Source organism: Leiobunum rupestre, chromosome 9 (genome assembly GCF_980474605.1).
Source record: "Leiobunum rupestre chromosome 9, qqLeiRupe1.1.hap1, whole genome shotgun sequence".
In the NCBI taxonomy this organism is placed as follows: Eukaryota; Metazoa; Arthropoda; class Arachnida; order Opiliones; family Sclerosomatidae; genus Leiobunum; species Leiobunum rupestre.
In genome coordinates this window covers 16,310,829-16,335,536 of record NC_143392.1, presented here as the reverse complement: position 1 = coordinate 16,335,536, position 24,708 = coordinate 16,310,829, and the positions used below count along the sequence as shown (strand labels likewise).

General features: G+C 43.2%; 1 protein-coding gene across 2 annotated transcripts in view; it reads left to right on the top strand.

The window, feature by feature from the left end:
- The window catches only part of LOC149926688 (uncharacterized), a 73,276-nt gene extending 50,440 nt beyond the window's left edge, over positions 1–22,836 (top strand). For both annotated transcript variants that reach the window (XM_090159194.1, XM_090159193.1), the window contains 71 exons: positions 35–142; positions 206–328; positions 387–647; positions 745–882; positions 986–1,105; positions 1,187–1,315; positions 1,382–1,519; positions 1,603–2,043; positions 2,114–2,239; positions 2,304–2,426; positions 2,504–2,569; positions 2,646–2,996; positions 3,069–3,449; positions 3,519–3,704; positions 3,773–3,895; positions 3,967–4,281; positions 4,357–4,569; positions 4,636–4,758; positions 4,826–5,038; positions 5,114–5,194; positions 5,264–5,470; positions 5,551–5,772; positions 5,830–5,952; positions 6,022–6,105; positions 6,172–6,294; positions 6,357–6,446; positions 6,514–6,636; positions 6,702–6,788; positions 6,850–6,969; positions 7,042–7,254; positions 7,311–7,400; positions 7,459–7,653; positions 7,722–8,750; positions 8,821–9,129; positions 9,243–9,437; positions 9,506–10,198; positions 10,260–10,322; positions 10,395–10,460; positions 10,530–10,610; positions 10,669–11,184; positions 11,252–11,449; positions 11,530–11,718; positions 11,783–12,034; positions 12,101–12,862; positions 12,933–12,995; positions 13,067–13,633; positions 13,708–13,890; positions 13,963–14,100; positions 14,175–14,354; positions 14,422–14,490; positions 14,569–14,823; positions 14,901–15,419; positions 15,487–15,741; positions 15,820–16,086; positions 16,154–16,225; positions 16,296–16,733; positions 16,797–17,051; positions 17,145–17,474; positions 17,539–17,913; positions 17,979–18,182; positions 18,248–18,352; positions 18,419–18,667; positions 18,733–18,936; positions 19,006–19,113; positions 19,193–19,753; positions 19,825–20,151; positions 20,214–20,557; positions 20,623–20,893; positions 20,949–21,187; positions 21,264–21,441; positions 21,549–22,836. In XM_090159194.1, coding sequence (XP_090015320.1) covers positions 35–142; positions 206–328; positions 387–647; positions 745–882; positions 986–1,105; positions 1,187–1,315; positions 1,382–1,519; positions 1,603–2,043; positions 2,114–2,239; positions 2,304–2,426; positions 2,504–2,569; positions 2,646–2,996; positions 3,069–3,449; positions 3,519–3,704; positions 3,773–3,895; positions 3,967–4,281; positions 4,357–4,569; positions 4,636–4,758; positions 4,826–5,038; positions 5,114–5,194; positions 5,264–5,470; positions 5,551–5,772; positions 5,830–5,952; positions 6,022–6,105; positions 6,172–6,294; positions 6,357–6,446; positions 6,514–6,636; positions 6,702–6,788; positions 6,850–6,969; positions 7,042–7,254; positions 7,311–7,400; positions 7,459–7,653; positions 7,722–8,750; positions 8,821–9,129; positions 9,243–9,437; positions 9,506–10,198; positions 10,260–10,322; positions 10,395–10,460; positions 10,530–10,610; positions 10,669–11,184; positions 11,252–11,449; positions 11,530–11,718; positions 11,783–12,034; positions 12,101–12,862; positions 12,933–12,995; positions 13,067–13,633; positions 13,708–13,890; positions 13,963–14,100; positions 14,175–14,354; positions 14,422–14,490; positions 14,569–14,823; positions 14,901–15,419; positions 15,487–15,741; positions 15,820–16,086; positions 16,154–16,225; positions 16,296–16,733; positions 16,797–17,051; positions 17,145–17,474; positions 17,539–17,913; positions 17,979–18,182; positions 18,248–18,352; positions 18,419–18,667; positions 18,733–18,936; positions 19,006–19,113; positions 19,193–19,753; positions 19,825–20,151; positions 20,214–20,557; positions 20,623–20,893; positions 20,949–21,187; positions 21,264–21,441; positions 21,549–21,805 — 16,802 coding nt within the window. In that variant the 3' untranslated portion in view covers positions 21,806–22,836. The remainder of the gene's footprint in view (positions 1–34; positions 143–205; positions 329–386; positions 648–744; positions 883–985; positions 1,106–1,186; positions 1,316–1,381; positions 1,520–1,602; positions 2,044–2,113; positions 2,240–2,303; positions 2,427–2,503; positions 2,570–2,645; positions 2,997–3,068; positions 3,450–3,518; positions 3,705–3,772; positions 3,896–3,966; positions 4,282–4,356; positions 4,570–4,635; positions 4,759–4,825; positions 5,039–5,113; positions 5,195–5,263; positions 5,471–5,550; positions 5,773–5,829; positions 5,953–6,021; positions 6,106–6,171; positions 6,295–6,356; positions 6,447–6,513; positions 6,637–6,701; positions 6,789–6,849; positions 6,970–7,041; positions 7,255–7,310; positions 7,401–7,458; positions 7,654–7,721; positions 8,751–8,820; positions 9,130–9,242; positions 9,438–9,505; positions 10,199–10,259; positions 10,323–10,394; positions 10,461–10,529; positions 10,611–10,668; positions 11,185–11,251; positions 11,450–11,529; positions 11,719–11,782; positions 12,035–12,100; positions 12,863–12,932; positions 12,996–13,066; positions 13,634–13,707; positions 13,891–13,962; positions 14,101–14,174; positions 14,355–14,421; positions 14,491–14,568; positions 14,824–14,900; positions 15,420–15,486; positions 15,742–15,819; positions 16,087–16,153; positions 16,226–16,295; positions 16,734–16,796; positions 17,052–17,144; positions 17,475–17,538; positions 17,914–17,978; positions 18,183–18,247; positions 18,353–18,418; positions 18,668–18,732; positions 18,937–19,005; positions 19,114–19,192; positions 19,754–19,824; positions 20,152–20,213; positions 20,558–20,622; positions 20,894–20,948; positions 21,188–21,263; positions 21,442–21,548) is intronic.
- The last annotated feature ends 1,872 nt before the right edge of the window (positions 22,837–24,708 follow it).

The window sequence follows — 24,708 nt, the reverse complement described above, 5'->3', positions numbered from 1 at the left end:
CTACGGATGTCTTAACGTTTTGTCAATATTTTAGGCGTGGTTCCGGTTGAATGCAGAGAGGATGACCAATGTCCCGGTAAAGCCAGTTGTCTCGACAGCAGGTGTTACTGCAGGGCCCCCAACTTCGGAGAGAATTGCAGAGGTCAGTTTAGTGACTGCGTTTTAGTTATTGAATCGTATTAGCTAACTCTGGTTTGATTTATAGACCCCTGTGATGAAGTTTTCTGCGGTGACAAAGCCAATTGTCAATTGGATCACACCGGTAGAGCCATATGCGTTTGTAACGCTGGATATACCGGTCGAACTAACAGTCTGCCTGGCTGCGTTGGTAAGCCTATTAACGTAACAAAGTGTAAGTAATATCTCTAACACGTACTTTATCTTAGATATTGACGAGTGTAGCGCGGCAAGGACACCTTGCGGACAAAACGCCTTCTGTCGAAACATACCAGGCTCTTTCGAATGCATCTGTCCACACGGATATTTTGGCGACCCGGCCCGTGGTTGTATATCGAACGAGCCTCAAGTCATATGTTCCGAGAAAGTGCCGTGTCCAGCGCAGGAAGAATGCGTCACAACCGGCAAAATGAATCAATGTATTTGTCTACGAGGCTATACGAGAGATGCTCAAACGGGAAAATGCCGAGGTGCGTCTTTTCATCTTCTTTCGGCGGGGGGAAGAAAGCAATTTCATTCCATAAAAATCGCATTAACGTCGAGAAAAATGTTTTTTTTTCCTGGTAGACGTCAACGAATGCTCGGAATATAAGGGCAAATCCCCCTGCGGACTTAACGCTTTTTGCATGAATCTTGAAGGAAGTTACGTCTGTCATTGCCCCGCTGGGAACACCGGTAATCCATACACGGCCTGTTATCCAGAAGGTAATCATTGTACAGTTTTCCCTCTGTTTTGAACGTTTTCTCCTCCTTGATAAATTGACGATTTCCGAGGGAAAACGGTGTAATTTGAGCGTTTATTTTCCAGTTATCTCTTGTCAACGCGACAATCAGTGTCCCGGAAATACCGTCTGCCTCGACGATGGATATCAAGGAACTCATTGCGCTTGCAAACCTCCTTTCGTTCGAGACGGCGAATATTGCATGCGTAAGTCGCTTAATGGTTATTTTAATTAGCTTGATTATTTGGAATAGTTGTTTACAAATTGTTATGTTTGGGGAAAAATAGTTGTCAGCAGGAATTGTTCAACCACACATCCGTGTCCGGAAAATCAAGAGTGCGTTTTCACGGGTCCAGGTTATGGATATTGTATCTGCCCCAGAGGGTTTACGTTGGATAACAGTGGCTTCTGTCGAGGTTTGTCTCTCTTTATTTCAGATTAGCGGCAATTTATCCGGGTACGATAATTTTCTACCCTATTAGATATCAACGAATGTACCGAAATTCAAGAGTTCTCGGCTTGTGGTCGAAATGCCGAATGTATCAACAGTCTCGGTTCTTACGAATGCGTTTGCCATCAAGGCTACACTGGAAACCCGAGAGAACATTGTGAAATAATACGTAAGTAGATTTTCGAAGAGGTGTTTTACATTAAAATAGCTTCGCGTGTCGTCTCTTATTAAGATAATAATTGGTTTACGCAGAAATTCGCTGTCACGGTGCTGACGACTGCCCCCAAAACATGCAATGTAGCAAGGGTCAATGCCAATGCTTACCACCTTTCGTTTTGGACGGACAAACTTGCAGACATCCTTGCGACTGGAAACAATGCGGACAGTACGCTTCTTGCGTCTTGTTACCGAACGGACCAGAATGCCAATGCGTTCCCGGTTGTACTGGCAACCCTGACACGGGATGTCACGACATTAACGAGTGCACGGCTAACCTTCCCATCGATCCGAACGGCCCTTGCGCCGTTGGTGCTACATGTATTAACTTATTGGCGGGCGTTCTTTGCGAATGCCCACCCGGAACTCAAGGTGACCCATACAAAAACGGATGTGTCGGTAGCGCTGGTTGCTCCAGGGACGATGAATGTCCCGCTAGAGCGGCTTGTGATTCCAGGGCTGGAGGCGTATGTGTTGGTACGTGGCATAAAATATATAAATTGATGGTTTTCATTGAAAGTTAAATAATGTTTCCGTTTAACAATAGATCCTTGTTCAACTGGCCTTTGTGGCCCGAATGCCGATTGTATACCCGAAGGACACACTGCCATTTGCAAATGTCAACCCGGTTTCACAGGAGATCCTTTGGATTTGGAAAGGGGATGCGTCACGCGTAAGTATTTATCTCTTTTTAATTAAATTTTTAGATCAAAGATGACCTTTATTAATGTATTTAGCGTGCCACGGTGTTTATTGCGGAGTTAACGCTCTGTGTATCGTCAATTCTAAAAATTTGGGCATTTGTCAATGTCAAGAAGGATTTGTTGGAAATCCTTGGGCCGGCGCCGGCTGTCATCCAGGTATAGATCATTCGGCTTCTTCCAGCATTATTCTTTATAAGTTTGATTTTAAAAGTTATAATTGATATCATTATTAGATTATCGTTGTTCGAATACAAGACCTTGCGGACCAGGCCAAGATTGTCACGAAGGCATTTGCATTGGTGTGTGTTGTTTCATAGACTTTTTATATCAAAATTAATTTCCGAGTCTTTTAATTATAAATTTAACTTTATTCAGATCGTTGTCTCGACGTTCAATGCGGTATCGGTGCAAGATGTAACAAAGAAACGGGATGGTGTTCGTGCGCTCCTTACTTTATAGGGGACCCTGCTAGACTTTGTATGCCGGTCGTTTTACCACCAATTTGCGTGCCAAGTTGCGGCGTTAGTGCTCATTGTATTTACGGAACTCCGAACCAGTGCGTCTGCAATAGCGGTTATAGCGGTAATCCTTATCAATCTTGCGGACAGCAACAAAACTGCGAAAGCACGTCTTGCGGCTCTAACGGTCAATGCGTGGATGGAGCTAGCGGGGTTGACTGCATATGTCCAGCTGGTATGCAAGGAAATCCGTTTATTGGTTGTAATGGTAAGACGATAATAACTAAAAACATTTTTTTTAATTATTACCATTGGAAATAATCATCGATTTTTCCGTTAGATGTGAATGAATGTTCTGGCTCTGGAGTCTGTGGAACTGGTGCTAGTTGTATCAACAGTGTCGGTAGCTTCCAATGTATCTGTCCTTCTGAAACTAGTGGCAATCCTTTGTTTGCCTGTACCTCGAGTTCCGGGGGCGGCTTCTTCCCACCAATTGGAGGTGTTATTCCAGGAGGTGGTGGTACCGGTGGTGCCGGTGGTAGTCCTCCAGCGGGAGGAACTGAAGGACAACAACCTACGACACCAGGCGCGCTCCAACCACAAAATCTCTGCTACGTTAACCAAGTCATTTGCGGCCCTCACGCTTTCTGTACGGATGGAGTTTGTAATTGCGAAACCGGTCATGTTGGAGATCCTGATGACCCAGTTAATGGATGTTCCCGTAAGAATATCATTCTTTTATCTCCGATTTTAGTGTACGTTTTATAATTTATATTTTCCCATTCTTCAGCACCTAGAAGTACATCAATCCCAATTATCCCTACCGCTCGGCCAGTTTCGACAGCACCCCCGTACATACCAACCGGGGGTTCGGATATTCCTCCTGAACCATTGCCAAATCTGTGCGAAGAAGACTCTGTCTGTGATGATAACTCAGCTTGCTTTCAAGATGAGAAAGGACACCAATCCTGCATGGGTACTTATCCGCTTTAGGGTCAGAATTTTAAGTTTCGTTCTTTGTACAATAGTGTTTATTCGAACTAGATGTCTGCATAAACACTCAGTGCGGGCCAAACGCAGTCTGCCAAGGGACTGGTCACCAACCTACTTGCGTGTGCATAACAGGGACGAGCGGCGATCCAAACGACTTGGTTACTGGATGTCAACGTAAGATATTTTATTTAATAGAATAAATGTAACTTTTAATTTACGTAGCTAATTGAGTTTTGCATCTTTAGCACCTCGCACAACGACACTACTTCCAGTTGTTCACGATTGTTTGAATGACTTGGACTGCTCCGACGATACCATCTGTAACGTTGATCGAGATAACATTAACCGCTGCAAGAGCGTATGTCCCAGCAATATTTGTGGACCTCACGCCATTTGCAGTGGTCAAAACCACCGCGTCGTTTGTATTTGCCCACCCGGTTACGCCGGTGATCCGAGAGATTTGATCAGAGGTTGTATAGCCCACAAATGTCTTAGTGATGATGACTGCTCTCAGGAAACATCTTGTCAGGCCCAAAACGATGGCGTTAAGAGCTGCGTTTGTAAGTAGCTTTTAAGACGCGGGTTTCAGAAACATGTAAAAGTGATTACTTATTGACCATTTCATTTACTTTCAGCCGTATGTCGAGACCATCTATGTGGACAACACGCAATTTGCGTAGGAAAACTACACAGACCACAATGCGAATGTGAACCGGGAACTAAAGTGAACCACGACGACCCGGTCCATGGCTGTCAAATCGTGTCTCCAAATATTTGCGAAAATAATCAAGGGTGCATCGAAGCGGCTGTCTGTCGACCTGACGATTTTGGAGTTAAGGACTGCTTCGGTAAGACTTAATATATTAACGAGTTTAAAAAAATACGGTTTTAAATTTTAAACTTTATAAATTTAGATTCCTGTGAAAACACACGATGCGGACCAAATGCGCAATGTATTGGACGCGGTCACAAGCCCGTCTGCGAATGTTTACCAGGATTTGCTGGGGATCCCTACGAATTTGCAAGAGGCTGTACAAGTACGCTTTCTCTCGTAACGGTTAAAGTACACGCGTTCTATTTACCAAATTTTGCGTCTTTCTACAGAACAACCCGTCGATCTTTGTCGAGATGACGGTCAATGTCATTCGGACAAAGTTTGTCGACGAACTGAAACTGGCAAGAACGATTGCATAGATCCTTGCTCAATCAAATCCTGTGGTCCAAACGCAATTTGTACATCCGAAAATCACATTGCTACTTGCAGTTGTCCACCGAGATTTTCAGGCGATCCAAATAATCCTATCAGAGGCTGCCAACGTAGGGCCAATTTATAACTCGCAAAACCAAATATTTAAAACGGAAAAATTAATTGTTTCAAAATTTCTTTTTTAGCTGATCTGTGCAATACTGACAACGATTGTTCATCGACTCAGGCCTGTAGGAAAAATAGTCAAGGAGTGAAAGATTGTATCGGTAAGTCGCTTTTACAAAGATGATATTATTTCGCGACGTTCTGACTCGTTTTTATCGTTCAATTTGAAGATGTTTGTATTGGTAAACGTTGCGGCCCTAACTCCGAATGCGTTGGTGTTCAACATGTCGCCCAGTGCGGTTGCAAACCAGGATTTGAAGGAAATGGAGAAAATAAGAGAGTTGGCTGCCGACCAAGAGACAAATGTAAAACAAACAGTGACTGCTCGGATACGGAAATTTGCAAGGTCAATCGAAACGGCGTTAAAGATTGCGCGAGTAAGCTACAAACTAGGAGTTTTTGCGAAGTTACGTCATTAGGGTACGCTCCACGATTCTCATCTGATTCGTTTTTATAGATCCCTGTTTGGAGACGAATTGCGGACCCAATTCCGTTTGTAAAGTTTCCAACCACATTCCCGGGTGCTTTTGCCTGCCGAATTATACTGGTGACGCTTACAGTCGGGTCACTGGTTGCGAAGAAATCAGACAAACTCCTCAAAATCATTGCGAAACAGATGACCAGTGTATCACAACCGCCCTTTGCCGACCAGACGATACTGGAGTTAAAGACTGCTATGGTTCGTATTGGGCTTAAAATATTTACTAGACTAGTTTTCTAACCCTTTATTTTATAGACGCGTGTGAGAAAACTACTTGTGGACCACACGCTACTTGTATCGGGGTGGATCACAGACCTCAATGCGTTTGCGTTGAAGGCTTCGTTGGAAACCCCTATGATTTAGGAAAGGGCTGTGACTGTATGTCTATTTATTTTTATGAAATTTGGAAATTACAGATTGTGCCCTAATTAATTTGTTAAATTGTAGTAAACCATGAATGTAAAGACGATCGCCAATGTCCAAATGACAGAGTTTGCCTTCCTGGCACCGATAACATCAGAAAATGTGTTTGTAAGTAATAATATCTTGGTTTTGGTCATTTTGTTCTTGAGGCTTAATTTCCTTCTCTTTTCGCAGTGGTATGCGTTTATGCTCAGTGTAGTCCATCAGCTATTTGTGTCGGACAAAACCATAAAGCGATATGTCAATGTCCACCTGGCTATACCGGAAATCCAGTTGATATCACCGTTGGTTGTAAACGTAAGCTTATATTAAGCTAAAAACCTTTTTCCAGTACTTATTTAAATGTCTTCTTCGTTTAGCGTTTGTACCTAACGTTTGCGAAGGAGACAACGATTGTTTACAATCGCAAGTTTGCAAACCAAATCCGGGAAGTTATTTGGACTGTTACAGTACGTATCTTTACTTTCGCACAAGCTCACCTACGATTTGAATGATTAATGTAACGTTCGATTTTAGACGCTTGCGAATTCGTGGCTTGCGGACCAAACGCAGTGTGCAAGACATCAAATCATAGAGCCATATGCGAATGTTTACCAAATCATAAGGGAGACCCCTTCAATCTTGTCAACGGATGCAAACGTAAGTGTTATCAGTGAAAAGGCAAAGCATCGGTACCCTGTTTAATAAATGACCTTGCTTTATAGCTCCTCAAAATGAGTGCGACAGAGACGAAGAATGCCCCGCTACGGATGTCTGTAGGGCTGATAATACGGGAACTCGTAAATGTGTTGGTGAGTAATTTTAACTAAAAATATGTTAGTTATATCTTTTCTAATACAATTGTTTTCTTAGCCGTTTGTAAGTTCGCTACGTGCGGTGAAAATACAAGATGCGTAGCTGTAAATCACAGACATCGATGCAGATGTAAACCTGGATTCGTCAGAGATCCCAGCAACATATTGGCTTGCATTCGTAAGTCCTTATTCTTTCTTAGTCTTAGCTTTTGAAATACGCGTTAACACGATTTCAATGTTACGATTTTAGCTCCGGATAAGGTTGACGAATGCAAAGACGACTATCAATGTCCAACATTCCAAAATTGCAAACAGAACAAAGTTGGAGCTTTGAAATGCGCCGAAGTTTGCATCGATTTTACCTGTTCGCAAAACTCGGCGTGCTTACCTCTTAATCACAAAGGCCAGTGCAATTGCATGGAAGGGTACACCGGAAACCCAGCTACCAGAGACGGCTGTATACGTAAGTAATTTGTACATTTTTTGTAAATATTTTCTATAATGGTACATTTGATTCAGCTATTCAACGAAACGAATGTGAGGAAAACACAGACTGCTCTAGCTTAAATGACGTCTGTCGATCAGAGGAAGACGCCAAGAAGTGCATGGGTAGGTTCTAATTAACCGGAATGCTCGTTTCTCTAGCGCTAATATCATTTCCTTACAGACGCCTGCCATTTCCATCAATGCGGTCCTAACGCGAATTGCATCGCCAAAAATCACGTAGCTCAATGCCAATGTCCTCCCGGTCTTTATGTTGGAAATGCCTACGATCTTGATCAAGGATGTAGAGCGGTTGAATGTCTTAAAGATACCGATTGTCCCGATAATCGTTTGTGCAATCAAGATTACACTTGCAAAGGTAAGCTATAAATATAAAATACATTTTCCGAATGTTTTCTAGATAAATAAGTTTTTCTGTTTCAACAGATCCTTGTATTGGTCAATGTGGAGCGAACGCCGTATGTTTGGCTCAGAATCATCAAGCTACCTGTCGATGCAAACCTGGTTATACGGGCGACGCTTACAGACAGGGTTGCGTCTATCTCAAACATTGCGAATCTAATCCTTGCCATCCAACCGCCAGTTGTTTCGATAATCCTGGAAGCTACACTTGTCAGTGTAAAGGAGACTACATTGGCGACCCATACAAAGGAGGCGTCGGCTGCAGACACCCAAATTCGTGTCCCAATGGAGATGGAGACTGCGCCGTAGACGCCGCCTGCTTACCAGATCCGAGTGGAATCCGAATGTGCAAAAACCCTTGCGAACCTAGCCCGTGCGGACCCAACGCTTTATGTCGAGTCGCCAACCACAAGGCGCAATGCGCGTGTCCCTCTGGTTTCAGGGGTGCCCCGGAAGTTCAAAATGAAGGATGTCTTCGTGAAACCTTCATTTGCTACTCTGCCACCGAATGCGGGGATTCCCAGGCTTGCGTCAACGGACAATGCCGATATTTCTGTTCTCAAGATAAAGAATGCGCTTTGGGAGAGAAATGCATCAATAGCCATTGCGTTATTCCTTGCTATGGTCATAATAACTGTCCACCAAGAGAAGCTTGTCTTCAAGAAGGATATTGTCAAGCCGGTTGTCGTAGCAACGACGATTGCCCAGATGACAAGGCCTGCTCCCAGAATCAATGTAAAAATCCTTGCGAAATTAAAGGAATTTGCGGTCCTAACGCCATTTGCGTGGTTAATAACCATGAAGCGGCTTGTGGTTGCCCTCCCGGCTTTGTCGGAAATCCATCGCCTATTTTGGGCTGTATTCGAGTCATTCACGTTTGTTCCGCGAAAATCGCTTGCCCGCCAGGACTTTCTTGCGTTAGTGAAAGGTGCAGAGCTCCTTGCAGTGAATGTGCCAGTGGAGAAATTTGCATCAATGGGGCCTGCTTCGTTACGTGCACTTCTGACAGTAATTGCGTTAGTGGTGAGCTCTGTTTGAACCAGTTCTGTCAAGGTAAACATTTACATTATCAATAGTTTAAACGAAGTTCTGTTTCACTAATTCGTATTTTTCCTTTTTGTAGTTGGTTGTAGAACAGACGGTGATTGCGGTATTAATCAAGTTTGTTCGGCCAATCGCTGTACCTGCCGAGCTGGTTTTATACCATCAGTTAATGGATGCGAAGATATTAACGAATGCTATTCGAATGTGTGCCATTCAACTGCGCTTTGCGATAATACCCCAGGAAGTTACATCTGTCGCTGTAAAGACGGCGATATTGGCGATGGTCACACCGGTTGTCGAAGCCCAGGCGAATGTCCAAATGGAGACCGTGACTGTCCTCTCAACACTGCCTGTGGAAAAGATCAACAAGGAATCCCGAAATGCATAAGTATGTATAAGCAGTTTAAGCAGAGCGCAATGTGTGTGACCTACACTTTCGCTTTAAAACTAGTGATGTTCATAATTTGTATTATTTTGTAACAATATTTCTTTATTTCATAGACCCCTGCGATTCTCAGCCGTGCGGTCCGAATGCGGAATGTTTTGTCGAAAACCACCTCCCTCAATGCACTTGCCCAAAATCCGGATTATACACTGGTGATCCTTACGAACGAGGCCAAGGTTGTTACCAAGTTGAATGTCTTCAAGACAACGACTGTCCACAAGACAACCAGTGCTTGAATTTCGAATGTAGAAGTACGTTACACAATTTTTAGCCGCTTAAGCCCTTAGATAGATTGCTTACTATGTATTTACTTATGCAGATCCTTGTGACCAAATTGACTGCAAACCATACGGTACTTGCGTGGTGAGAGATCGGCAAGCAGTTTGTCGCTGTAGGGATGGCTATGAAAACAAAGGCCGTCTCTCTTGCGTTGATATTAACGAATGCCTGAGACATCCGTGCCATTCGTCGGCCATCTGCGAAAATGCCCCGGGAAGTTTCTCTTGTATTTGTCCTCAAGGACTCGTTGGAAATCCTCTTGTTCATCCCGGATGTCACGATCCAAACATATGTTTCAATGGAGATAGAGATTGTACGGACACGGCGGCTTGCCTAAGAGTTAATGGTCAACCATACTGTAAAGATCCTTGCGAAGATCCCACTGTTTGCGGTGCCAACACCAACTGTCGAACCATCGCCCATCGTCCAGTTTGTTCATGTTTACCAGATCATACCGGCGACCCTCGATACCGCTGTGAACCAGTTCAGTGTACCAGGGAGGAGCACTGCAAAACAACCGAACTCTGTGCCGAAAACAAATGTATTGACGTCTGCGCCACCAAAACGTTCTGTGGTCAAAATACTATCTGCGTTGCCAATGACCATAAGCACACTTGCAAGTGTAGGGATGGATTTTATGGTGATCCAATCGCCGGTTGCAGACGTATATTATCCTGCGCCGAAGATCTTGACTGTCCAGCTGGAGAATTTTGCTATCACCGAAATTGTAGAAGTATGTTAAATTGTTTTTCGTATGATTTTCACTTTCAGAAACTAATGTTTCTTAAATGTAGCCACTTGCGTTTCTGACCGAGACTGTGGAGCTAACGAAGGTTGTGAAAAGGGCCGCTGCATAAGTATGTATTGCTTTTTACGCCGTCTTCAGTGTTGAATTTCCAATCGATTAATAAATTATCTGGTTTTTTTAGCAATTTGTAGATCTGATGCAGAATGCCCTCAGGGCCAAAGCTGCTCAAACAGAAAGTGTATTTTAAGTATGGTTAATTTTGTAATTTTTCCCATATTTAGAGTTCGATATAACTAATGTTTCCTTAAATTAAAAGTTGACAGATGTTCAACTAACACCGATTGCTCTGACAGCCAAGAATGCCGTGCCAGTCCAAAGGGTTTCAACGATTGTGCCGGTACGTCATAGGAAGATTTATAGATCTTTAAATATCTAATAAAATGTATTCTGACTAGATACCTGTGATAATGTAATTTGCGCTGTGAATGCAATCTGCGTATCCAGAGGACATACAGCGGTATGTAAATGTAGGGAAGGTTACGTTGGCGAACCTTTAGATCGAGGCTGCGAAAAGGTCGAATGCAGAAGAAACGAAGACTGTGCTCGAGTACAATCGTGTGAAAACTATAAATGCGTTGATCCGTGTCGTAAACCGAACATCTGTGGACCTAATGCCTTCTGTGTCGCTCAAGATCATAGTTCCGTGTGTCGCTGTAGAGATGGCTACGAAGGAGACCCAGTCGCTGGTTGTCAACCCATCGATTATTGTACGAAGAGACCTTGCCACTCTAGCGCTTTGTGTAAGAACAAATTGGGAGGTGCCGAATGCGACTGCCCTCTTCACAGAAACATTGGTAACCCATACTCGGAACCAGGATGTCGAGGACCCAACGAATGTCCAAACGGAGATCCCGATTGCCCACCAGATGCGTCTTGCGTTCGACGAGGCGGGGACTTGCCAATGTGTAAAAGTAAGAAATGGCATTCATAAATTGTACATGCCATAAAAACGTATTAAAATTAACGTATCTTTATCAGATCCTTGTCTGGAACCAAATGTTTGCGGTGTTAATGCTCTGTGTAGGGCCGAAAACCATCGTCCATTCTGTTACTGTCCACCTGAATTTACTGGAAATCCTCAAGACTATACTAGAGGGTGTGTTCGAGTACCGGTTCCTTGTGAACAAGATCAAGAATGTCAACCTGGGCTTGTTTGTAACCACAAGAGGTGTAAACGTGAGTTATCTAAATGCTTGTTCAATACCTCAATTATAGTTTATTGAAGACTAAAGTTTCGCTTCATATCACGTTTCTAGCTCCGTGTAGAGAAGATCCTGAATGTGCCCATAAAGAAATTTGCGTACAAGGTCATTGTCTACAAGGCTGCCGCGAAGACCCCGATTGCCTCGGCGGCGAAATCTGTATAGCTAGAAAGTGTATTGCCGGATGTCGAACGAACGATAACTGCCTTTTCAACGAAGCTTGCATTCTTAATAGTTGTAAAAGTAAGATTTACAAATAACTAAATGGCGTGTATATAGGGAGATTAACCCTCACCCTTTTTGTTAGATCCATGTGAAACGCCTAATGTGTGTGGCGTAAATGCTATTTGCCGTGTTCTGAACCACGAACATGAGTGCACGTGCCTACCTGGGTTTACTGGTAATCCAGTCGCTGCCTGCTACAGAGTCCTTCCAATGTGCGTTTCACCGAACGACTGTCCACCGAATCACTTCTGTTTGGAAGGTAGATGCAGAGTTGAATGTGTTCAAGATCAGGACTGCGCTATCGGAGAACAGTGTTATAGTAATCATTGCGTTGGTACGTCTGCAGTATTTTGTTTTTGTTACGAAGGTACAGATTACATAAAGCATTTTATTTTCATAGTACAATGCCGTCAAGATGACGATTGTCAAGATAAAGAAATCTGCGTAGGCAACCGTTGTCAAGTTGGTTGTCGATCTAGCGTTCAATGTCCTGATCATTTGGCTTGCGTGTCTAACAACTGTATTGATCCGTGCAAAGGAAGCGCAACATGCGGTCCAAACGCGGAGTGTCAAGTTGTCAATCACCGAACTCTTTGCAGTTGTCCTGTTGGTTTCGATGGAAGGCCAAATGCCTATGTCGGATGCATTAGGAAGCAAGAAAACTGCGTCAATAGCAACGAATGTAGACCGGGATATGTTTGCTTCTATGGTTTCTGTCGTCTTCTCTGTCAAGAAGATCGTAGTTGCGCCGTCAACGAACGTTGTTTCGACGCCAGATGTGCCATCCAGTGTCAGAGAGATAGGGATTGTCCGTCTGGGGAAATTTGCGACGAAAACACTTGCATAATTGGTTGTAGATCAGACGTTGAATGTCCATCTAAAGACTCTTGTATCAACAACCAGTGTATTGACCCTTGCGCTTCGCCGACCGCCTGTGGCACTAATGGACTTTGTCGCGTCATCGACCACCAGAAGCAATGCGCTTGCCCACCAGGAACCAGCGGAGATCCTTACGTCTCTTGCACTAGAGTTAGCGTTTTCTGTAAGGCCGACGATCAGTGCGGAGTAGCCAATATTTGCGAGGCGTCAGTTTGCAGAGTTACCTGTAGCAGTGATAATGAATGTTTCGATGATGAAAAGTGTGTCGAAAGAAGATGTAGCGGTAAGCTATATAATAGTAAAGTGCAAAAATTGATATTTTACTAATCTCAAATGGCTTTTTATTTTTTAAGTGATCTGTACGCACGACAGCGCTTGCCCTGATGGATACATTTGTGAAGGAGGACAGTGCTTACGTATGTTAATTTCAGTTTACTAATTAGTAAACAAATTGTTTAATAAACTTTATGCCTTTTTCTATGTTCAGCTGGTTGTAGAAATGATTTGCAGTGTCATAGTACGCAAGCTTGCATAAATTACCAGTGCAGAGATCCATGCGCCAGTCCAACCGCTTGTGGCACAAACGCTCAATGTCAACCCGTTGATCACAGACCACTATGCTCTTGCAAAGCTAAATACACTGGAGATCCTCAAGTTGGATGTACTCTAGTTGAATGTATCATCGATTCCGACTGCGGCACAGCAAAAATTTGCCAATCCTACAGATGTATTCCTGGTTGCCGTAATGATCAAAACTGCTTGGACAATCAAGTGTGCACTTCTAGAACTTGTCAAGATCCTTGTCAGTTCAGTACGACTTGTGGAGTCAACGCTCTCTGTAAATCAACCCAACACAAAGCTCTGTGCTCTTGCCCACCTGGCTACACTGGGAACCCAATCTTGGAATGCCAGCAGGTTCCTGACGTTTGCGCCAGAGACGATGAGTGTGGTGTTGGAAAATCTTGTATTAATACTAGATGCATTGTCGGTGTTGAATGTAGAACAGATGATGAATGTCATCTCGGTCATATATGTGAAGTTAACAAGTGCTATGGTAAGTTGTTCTGGCTAACATTTTTTTCATATAATACAAGTTTTAAACATCTAACGTGATTTTTTTAAATATAGTTGGCTGCAGAACTGATGACAACTGTCCATTGGATAAGAAATGTCATACTAGACAATGCACTAACCCGTGTTTGATTCGAGGTGCTTGTGGTCTCAATGCAGAATGTAGGGCAGTTTACCATCGACCAGAGTGTACTTGTACCTCTGGTTATTTTGGAAATCCGCAAATTGAGTGTAGAGATTGTAAGTATTCTTTAATATTATCACGTAAGATATAGGTATTAATATCAATCTATTTTAATTTTAATCTATTAGCTGGAAAACCATGCAAAACAAACGCTTATTGCTCCATTGGTGAAATTTGCCAACAAGGGCAATGCGTCGTCGCTCCTGGATGTTCATCTGATAATGATTGCAGACAAGGTCAAATTTGTGAAAACACTAAATGCATATGTAAGTATTTTCTTTAGATAAAATAAATTTTGAAGTCTATCAATTTCACTCTTAATAATTTTCAACTTTTATAGTCGGTTGCCGAAGTAATAGCGATTGCGACTTCAATAAGGCTTGTATCGAGAGAAGTTGCCAGAATCCTTGTATCCCTGGTAGCTGCGGAGTCAATGCTGAATGTTTGGCGGTTAGTCACGAGGCTGTATGCAGATGTCCGGCCGAATATACTGGAGATCCGAGACAACTTTGTCAAATCTGTAAGTACTGAGAACCACTGAATTGGATGGTACGTTGAACCCGCGCTCATAACGTTTATGCTTGCAGTTGATGAAGAATGCAAAATTGACGATGAATGTGGGCTTGGAAAGATCTGCATTAGAAGCAAATGCGTTGGTATGTACATTATTTAACATGTTAAACTCAATTCCTAATGATATAGGCATTCAATTAATGAACTTCTTATTCCAATAGTCGGATGTCGTTCCGATGACCATTGTCCATTCGATAAAGCGTGTATCGAGGGCCGGTGCACTAATCCGTGCCACACCCGTAATGCTTGTGGAATCGATGCCCTTTGTAGACCAGCTAACCACAGAATCGATTGCTCATGTCCTCCCAATTACAGTGGAGATCCTAAACTCCGTTGTCTTCCAGGAAAGAAATATCAGTGTATCGAATCAAGCGATTGTGGTCAAGGATTTACTTGCGAAAACCATCTTTGCATTAGTAAGCTTAATTCCTTAGGCGATTCATCTAATTGAGATTATCTAAATCTAAAGGCGCTACTTTTGTTACTGTTCTAGTTATCGAAGTGGGCTGCAAGACAGACTCCGCGTGTAATCCGGGTGAAATTTGCGAAAATGGAAATTGCATCGTTGGTTGCAGACGCGACAACGATTGCACTTTCGACAAAGCCTGTATCAGATCTCAGTGTATCAATCCATGCTCGGTACAGAACGCTTGCGGTCGTAACGCTCAATGTCGTCCCGTGGTTCACAGACCGCTCTGCTCTTGCATGCACGGTTATAGTGGCAATCCTTACGATTACTGCGTCGTTATCCCAGCTCAACCATCCAAAGAGTGTATTCAAGATAAGGACTGTAGTTTCGGAAAAATTTGCGAAACGAATCGTTGCGTTATTGGATGCAGAAACAACGATAATTGCGAGTTCAATTTGGCTTGTATCAATAGGCAATGTCAAGATCCTTGCCAATTCCCAGAAGCTTGCGGACAAAGGGCTCGTTGTTCCACCGATAATCATCACCCAGTATGCTCTTGTCCGGCTAGACTTACTGGAGACCCTTACATCAGATGCGACGAAAGTAGGTTTCATTTAGTTTTCGCATTTTTATTTTATAAACTAAAATTAATTCTGAACGATATTTTTAGTTCCACCCGACTATTGTGTAGGAGACAGCGATTGCGGAATAGCTCAAATATGTGAAAGCAGCAGGTGTATTGACGCCTGCCGTACCGACGACACTTGCCCCTATGATAAGAGCTGCATCAACAGCCGATGTCAAAATCCATGCAGTTTCTTCGGAGCTTGCGGTGAAAACGCCGATTGTACTCCGGTCAATCATTTGGCCAGGTGCTCTTGTCCTCCTGAATATAAGGGAGATCCAAAAACGATTTGCACAACTCGTTAGTGTTACTTTCTCTTGGATTTGTTAAAAATTAAAACTGGTCAAATTGATGAATACTTTTTAACTGTCCTTGTAGAACGACAAGACATAAAGGAAGAAAGATGTCAGACGGACGAAATCTGTGGTGTTGGATACATCTGCGTTAAAGGCGATTGTATAGAGGGTTGCAGAACGGACGCCCAATGTTCGCCTGACGAGGCTTGCTCTAGACGTGTGTGCCAAGATCCGTGTATTGTACCAGGTGTTTGTGGGGTCGACGCCACTTGCAGAGCTGTTAGTCATAGACCAATATGTTCTTGCTTGCCTGGATATGTGGGCGATGCACAAATCGAATGTCGATTGCGTAAGTGTTACTTACACAATTGGTCTCTCAAGAATATGATTACTAAATTCATTAAATTATTGTCTAGCTCAAAAACAAGAATGCAGTTCCGATTTTGAATGTCAAATACAACACATTTGTGAAGCTGGATCTTGCATTAGTAAGTGTCAATCCTTATACTAAATGTATTTAATAGCAATGGTTCTAAAACCGTCGATATATTTCTTTAGTTGGTTGTCGTACCGATTCTAACTGCGCCTTGGAAGAGGCCTGTATCAACGGAATATGTCAGAATCCTTGCAGTTTCTACGGCGCGTGTGGACGTAACGCCATTTGTAGGCCTCTCAATCACAAACCCGAGTGCGCTTGTCCGGGAACCTTCAAAGGAAATCCGAACGTTGTGTGTGTACCGGAAGTCACCCCGGCAGAGTGTTACAAAGATAGTGAATGCACCGTTGGTTATATATGCGATAATAACAACTGTATCGCTGGATGTCGTCACGATAATAACTGTCCTTCCGATTTGGCCTGTATTAACGGTCAATGCCAGTCACCCTGTTTAGCAAGGATTTGTGGTTCAAATGCAGAATGTCGACCATCCAACCACAGACCGATTTGCTCTTGCCCTGCTAAATATATTGGCGATCCTTATCATCAGTGTATTTTACGTAAGTTCACATAATTTATTACTAAATTCAAACGTATATTTATGTGTCTCAATTACTGTATAGCGCCGCGCGATTACTGTGAACGAGATGAAGAATGTCCTTTGGGAAATATATGCGAAAATCAACGCTGTAAAATCGGTTGTCGAATTAACTCCAACTGCCGTTTCGAAGAAGCTTGTATTACTAAACAGTGTCAAAATCCGTGTAACATCTATGGGGCTTGTGGCACCAATGCCATTTGTAAACCGAGAAACCACGACAGGCTTTGCCTCTGCCCGCCTGGTTTCACCGGAGAACCAAGAAGCCAATGTTTTGAAAGTACGTTATCTAATTATTCGAGTTGGTTCTACTAGCAAAATTCCGTTGCTATTTAAAGAATCTTAAGGTGTAACGAACTTCTTTTCATTGCAGTTCATGTACCACCTACTTGTACCGCTGACACTGACTGTCCAAGGGGCCAAATCTGCCAAAAAGGTAGCTGCATACCTGGTTGTCGAAGCGACGTTCATTGCCCAGAAGATGAAGCTTGCGTGCATGGAAACTGTCAAAATCCTTGTAGTTTCAGTGGTGTTTGTGGTAAAGACGCCTTATGCGCTCCAGCAAATCACAGACCACACTGTTCATGCCCAAGTGGATTTTCTGGTAATCCGATCGTCGCCTGTTCAGAATTACGTATCGAAGTCTGTAGAAGAGATGAGGAATGTGCTGTTGGACATATTTGTCTAAAATCGGACTGTATTCGTAAGTATTTTGTAAGTTTGATTCAATCTGGAGCGTAAGTCAATTTTATTGTTTGACTTTTCAGCTGGTTGCCGTTCACACAGTAACTGCCCATTCGATCAAGCCTGTGTTAATCGTTTTTGCCAAAACCCTTGCGATATTGGCGGAATCTGCGGGGTTAATACTCACTGCAGAGCCGTTAGTCATCAAGCTATCTGCACGTGTTTGGCTGGTTATACGGGTGATCCATTGAGACAATGTCACAGAATTGAATACGAGTGCGTTGTTGATGGAGATTGTGGCAGCGGTTTCGTTTGCGTTAACCACGCCTGCAAAGACATCAACGAATGTCTGAAGGGACGTGGTCCTTGCGCTCTCGGAGCCATGTGTACTAACCTTCCAGGAAGCTTCAGGTGTACTTGTCCAACTGGACTCGTGGGTGACGCTTACCGCGAAGGATGTAAGACTTCAAAAAAATAATATATTTTGGAAGTGGCATTAAATTGTTTATAAATGTATCAAAAGGTCGTCAACCAATTCCAAGATGTACACACGATGCTGATTGTAGCTTCAGCGAGGCTTGCAATCTCGTTAGTGGTGAGTGTTACGATGTCTGTACGAAACCGGGAGTTTGTGGTAGAAAAGCAATTTGCAAAGGAATCAATCATCGAGCCGAATGTTACTGCCCAAGTGGACTCAAGGGTGATCCGTACATTGAATGCGTCTCTGGTTTGTACACCAAATGATTTTTAAAAAGGAGTAATAACTTGACTAATTAATATTGGTTGGTTTAGAACATACTTGCGGCGGGTATCAAAAATGCCCTGGCAATTTGCAATGTCTCGGTGATTATTGCGGTTGCCCACAACCGTTCCTCCAAGTTGGATCTTTCTGCATTCGTAAGCGACCTATCTATGAGCCTTGGTATTCTCTTTAGCCTTCTCACCGTTTTACTTTTTCAACAGTAACCAGTAGAAACTGTACCACCGACAATCCTTGCAATGCTAACGAAAGGTGCGTTTACACTGGACACGGAGGTGTTTGCGTGTGCCCTCACGGTTACGTATTGATGAGAAATGGTGTCTGTCGAGATCTAAACGAGTGCGAAGAGGGATCTTTCCCTTGCGGTCCTGGAGCTCAGTGCTTCAACACGGTTGGCGGCTATCGTTGTCAATGTCCACCAAACACGCAAGGAGATCCTTATAATTCCGGATGTAAGTTTTCTTTCTTCACACTTTTACATTAACAAATACTAACTTAATTTTCCCGTCAAACATAGGTCAACTTCCGGGCGTTGAATGTAGACAAGACTCTGATTGTGACAAAGAAAAATCTTGCGATTTGGCCAGCAACAAGTGTTTCGATCCTTGTATTATTAAATGGCCTTGCGGACGTAGCGCTTTCTGTAGAGTATTGAACCATCGACCAGAATGCGCTTGTCCTCCGGCGTTCACTGGAAATCCCCTCGTCACTTGCTATCCATGTAAGAGATGAAATATTATTATAATCAACAAGAAATGTTACATTTGAAAATTTCATTTTTCATTTACAGTACGCGGATGCAAAGTTGATAACACATGCCCCGGTAACTTGATTTGTCAATCTGACAGCAATTGCGGTTGTCCAGGAGAATTTCAGAGAATACGCGACTTCTGTATACGTAAGTATTTTGTGAATTTGATACTTTTAAAAGTAACCTTTCAACGAAATGTTAAATTTAAAATTTATTTTATTTACAGTAACCAGTATCAACTGCACTACTACCAACCCGTGTCCAGACAACCAGGAATGCGTTTATACCGGAACGGAAGACGGGTTCTGCGTTTGTCCAAGAGGTTTCCGTCTATTGCACAGCGGCGTTTGTATTGATATTGACGAATGCAAAGAAACACCGGACGTATGCGGTAACGGAGCCGTTTGCGTTAACACATTGGGAAGTCACGAATGCAGGTGTCCGCCAGAGTTTAGAGGCGATCCGTACCGAGAAGGCTGCGTTCGCATTGAGACTGGTTGCAAATCTGATAACGAGTGTCCGTCACACGAAGCCTGCGATATCCCGTCCAGAACTTGCTTCGATCCTTGCCAAAAACGACCATGTGGACAAAACGCCATTTGTAAAACTGAAAACCATCGACCAGTTTGCAGTTGTCCACCTCGATTCACCGGCGATCCACTCACCTACTGTCTTCCCATCTTGGAGTGCGGTAGGGATTACGATTGCCCCGGAAACTTGGTCTGCTTATCCACAGATTCTTGCGGATGTCCTTCGACATTCCAACGTATTGGAGACTACTGCATACGTAAGTATCATTTTAAAATAATATTTCTACTCGAAAAATTTGGCTTTGCGTAATAAAGCCCTTTAATTCAGTTACAAGTCGAAACTGCACAACCACCAACCCGTGTCCTCCAAATGAAGACTGTCTGTACACCGGTCCTGAAGCCGGTTTCTGCGTCTGTCCTAGAGGGTACGAACTTCTTCAGAATGGAATATGCAGGGATATCGACGAATGTCCAACCCCGTGCGCTCCAGGTGCCATTTGTACCAACTTGCCAGGCTCGTACCAATGTACTTGCCCACCCGAAACAATTGGCGATGGATACGTCAGAGGATGCGTCAAAATTGACGTTCGTTGTAGATCCAACGATAATTGCTCTTCGGACAAAGTTTGCGACACTGGCAGTGGAAACTGCATAAGTAAGACATTTCAATTAACTAAAAAAGTAGAGATGCTAATAGCGTTTTTATTGTATAATAAGGTCCGTGTTACGATTGTGGTGAAAGAGCCATTTGTACCGTTATAAACCACGAAGCCCATTGCGTATGTCCACCTAATCACGAAGGAAATCCATTCGATAAGAATGTCGGTTGTGTCCCTGAAGAACCGATTGAGACTAGAACCGAACTACCACCGTCGGACTTGTCGGTGATGTGTTTAGCCGACGGTGTCCAAGTTTCAATGCAACTGGATGGCTTCGACGGGGTTCTTTACGTCAAGGGCCACAGTCAGGATCCACAGTGTCGCAGAATTGTCAGCAGTAGTGAACGTGAAATCATTGATTTCAAGGTTCAATTCAGCACCTGCGGATTGATACATATTAACGTAAGTTAAATGTTTTCTTTGGCTTTTCACGGCTAAATTTAATCGCGTTATTTTAATTTAATTAGGGTGAAGCGTCCTTTATCCTAGTGATACAGAAACATCCAAAATTAGTAACGTACAAAGCCAGGGCGTACCATATTAAATGTGTTTACAACACTGGAGAGAAAACCATCACTTTGGGCTTCAACGTCAGTATGATAACAACATCGGGTACTATCGCCAACACCGGGCCACCGCCGACGTGCCTCATGACCATTTGCACAACAGACGGCAAGGAAATCAACAGTGCCGAAATTGGCGACGATCTAATGCTTAAAGTTGAAGTTCAACCAGATTGTAAGTAATTTTATATTTATAAAAAATAAGATAAACTAATTCTGTTTTCTTTTAGACATTTACGGAGGTTTCGCTCGAAGTTGCACGGCTAAGACGATGGAAGATAACCAAGAAATTCAATACGAAGTAACTGACGCCGATGGTTGCGCCACAGATCCAAGCATCTTTGGAAATTGGGACTACGACCCTCAAAAGAAAGTGTTACTAGCTAGATTCAACGCTTTCAAGTTCCCTAGCAGTAATAACCTAAGGTTCCAGTGCAATATCAGAGTTTGTTTCGGATCCTGTCCTCCGGTAAGTTTGAAATTCCATTCTGTTGTATCAAGATCTAAGAGATTTACTAATAATACTGTTGGCGAAAATATTATAGGTTAACTGCGATGGTGTGGATACTTATGGTAGAAGACGACGTCGTCAAGCCAATAGTAATGATTTCTTAATCGGGGAGAGTTTCCAAGAGGGCTCGCTTCGAGAAGAAATCATGGTGCAGTCCAACGCCATCTTGACTTTGGAGAGAAAGGAGAGTCAAGTAGCACCACCCACAGAAGGTTTGTATTTAAACATATCTTACGATTTTAGGTGTATTTTTCTAATATTTACGAGACTGCCCTCGTATAACTGTAAATCTAACGTCGTTCTTTCTTTCGTCGTTTAGGTCCGAAGGTGGAAGAAATAGACAGTGTGTGTTTACCCAAATTGGGACTTATAATTTCATTGGTCATCACGACCTTATTAGCCTTGGTGGCTGTAGCCGTGGCCATTTCGTGTTGGCTAATGGCCTATCGAAGGAGGCCAAAGAAAACGGGCCCCTTACCGCATCCACCTGATTTTCCTAATCCACTTTATACAACGCCGGAACCAGTAGCGGAACCGACACCCGATTACTACGCTTCAACTCATCGTAGTCTGTGATTAAAAATGTAAGAAATAGACGGAACTATTTACACGATAAACACGTAGAAGGTTGGTGAGAATGACTCTTGGTTGTAATTTATTCGATTCCACTGCCTCTTCTTCGATACACACGTTAAACGAAAACGACTTTGGCTACAGAAGCAAAATTCCTTCTACTGTTAAAAGCTAAACAAAAACGCATTGGAAATCGTTAATATTATTATTGTAAGTGCCAAAGGACGTGCAGCTATTACGAAAAAAACACAAATGACTCAACTTAGTTAAAGAACTACGTTTTCTTTAATTTTACCAAGCGTTTTTTAATTACAAAGTGATCTAATGCTTTGGTGAACAGATGAATATAGGTGCGGGATTAACCATTAATTTGTTAGCTCGGTTTTAAATCAAACGTGGTTTATTTGGCTCATTAGCTAGCTTATTTTTTAATTAGGGAAATGTAGATGACAACTAAACCACGTTTGACTTAGGCTCTAAATTGTTTATTCTTTTAAGTTATTTATAAAAAAAATGAAAGTCTGTTGTTGTTTTTAGTTAACATTTTCTAGCATAAAAAACTAGTGATTTTTTTAACTTTCTCATTAATACATTGTGGTTGAGCCACAGTCAGGGTATATTGTTTACCCAAAAAGGCAGCTAATAAGAATTGTGATGTAATTATTTTTGTCCTATTTATGTGGTGCTGAAGTGTTACATAAACATGTGCGTGTATGGTATTTGTGTATATATTTAACTGGATTTTTGGGAATGATTTGTGATCTCTCCCATATGTTAAATTAATATTTTATTTAGAAAAAAGAATTCCGTTTTTCCGCTCAGAAATATTTTAAAGAAATTAAAAAAATTAGAAAGATAGCACCAGTGGGACTGCATTGTAGAAATTGTTCTTTGTCAGGGAAAACGGGTTGGACACGTTTTCAATCAGGGGTCGGCTAATGTAAAAGACGAATGTATGATTCTGCTAAAATTTGCATAAATAAACTAATCGCGACTATTTTTGATACCTAACAAAAATAAAACTTATTCTACCATATGTTGTCTCTTATTTTGAATAGTAGTCTTACTAGACATCACAGTTTCATTGTTCGAATTAGGAATCCATACATCTACTTTTTTTTACTTTAGGTATTTATTTAATTAAAATTTACAAAAAAAGGAAAGAAAAAAATCAAAAAAAACTAGAGGTGGACCAAATAGTCTTCCAGGGAAGCACCCGGCGGGAAGGTGTGCAACACCGAAGCGGCATTACCGCGTTGAACGGCGACCGCGATGCGCTGGATCAAGAATAAAACGGAGCGCGGTTCACCAGTGACGGAACGAATCCTACGGCCTATGGCGTGGATCAGCGCCAAACCCTCGCGGCCGAAGGAGCCAAGGGTTTCAATGGCCACCGGTTTAAATCTATAGCGGTGCGCAAGCGCCGCGTATTTGGAGTTCTTCTTCGTTTCAGCCTGGGTAGCGGCCCAGAGAGGGGCTGTTGAAGAAGAACTCAAATCCCATACCAAGGATTTCCCTCCGGTCTACGGGATTAAAGACAAACCATCTGGCCGTCATCCCGAGACCGGCCAGACGGCTCCAAAATAGATGGAACACCCGCGGACGCGAGTGCCCGTTTCAAAATATCGTTGACGGCACTGTGGCGGGAGCGACGGCCCGAACTCTTTTTGCAGCTGAGGCCATGAGAACCGAAGGAGTTAACCAGGCTACCACAAACGTGGGAGTGCGGCACACAAATTGTAGCTCCCAACCGAAGGCCGACGGCTACGCGAAAGGAATCATCAGAGAAATGGGTTCCAAGAGAAGGAGACGGAAGAACATTTAGCCACGCACCGGACTCAGCCGAAGAAACTGCGAGAAGACGCGCTTTATCACGATCTGACGAAGCTCCTTCAGACAATAGCTTGGTGTTCAAGTCGAAAAAAGGTGTTTCCCAAGCGCTCTGGTGCCGCCAGTGATCTTGAGGGGGGAAAGTGGATTCCGAGAGAAGCTCCCATTGCTGAAGAGCGTCGCGAAAAACCTGGTCCCCAGATGCGACTATGGAAGGGGGGAGAATTTGACGGACTAAATCCGCCGCGCTGGACTGCGATGAAAGAAAGGCAGGCAGGGCGAGCTGGGACACGTGACGAATGCCAAGGCCTCCTTTGGATATGGGAAGTGACGACTGCACCCAAGGACCTTCATCCATTAAAATATTGGTAACTTCTTGAAGAGCAACCCGGAGGGTCTCATCGAAATAGTGAAGATCCTAGGCGCCTCTCCACACCGGAGCACTACGCAGTAGGTAGGAGAGCTTCGGTATAGCCAAGGAGTTCTTAAGCAGGAAGAACCCATGATGAGCCGACACCTGTTGGAAGTTTCTAGCCATGACCGATAGAGCGTTGGTTTTCTGGGCAAGACAGGCAGAAATCGCCTCATCCGAAAGTGGCGCTCCCATGGTCGACGACCGTAATACCAGGAGCTGCCAAGTCAAACGCGGATCGAAAGTGATCATCGTCGTGATCGCCCGAATGGAGGACGAGAAGCTCACATTTTGACGGGTTCAATGACAGACCGGCATCGAGTGAAAGCTCTTGTAAAAGGATTAAATCATTAAGAACTACTTCTGGGCTTCCGCCCAGCGAAGAATCGTCTAGGTACCAGATATTTAATTCCGACCTCATACTAGATGCCACGCGCTGGACTAGGATTCAAAAGAGTGCTGGTCCCAATGGGTCACCTTGCTGAACCCCACGCTCCGAAGGGATTAAAGATTCGCCGTAGAAGAGATGCGATTGAGTTTTGTAGCATTGGCGAAGAAACAAGTACAAATCGGGAAACTCGTTGTACACGCGTTCCAAGAGGCGATCGCGACGAACCATGTTGAAAGCATTTAGGAAGTCGATTTTAAGTAAGACTCTCGCGTT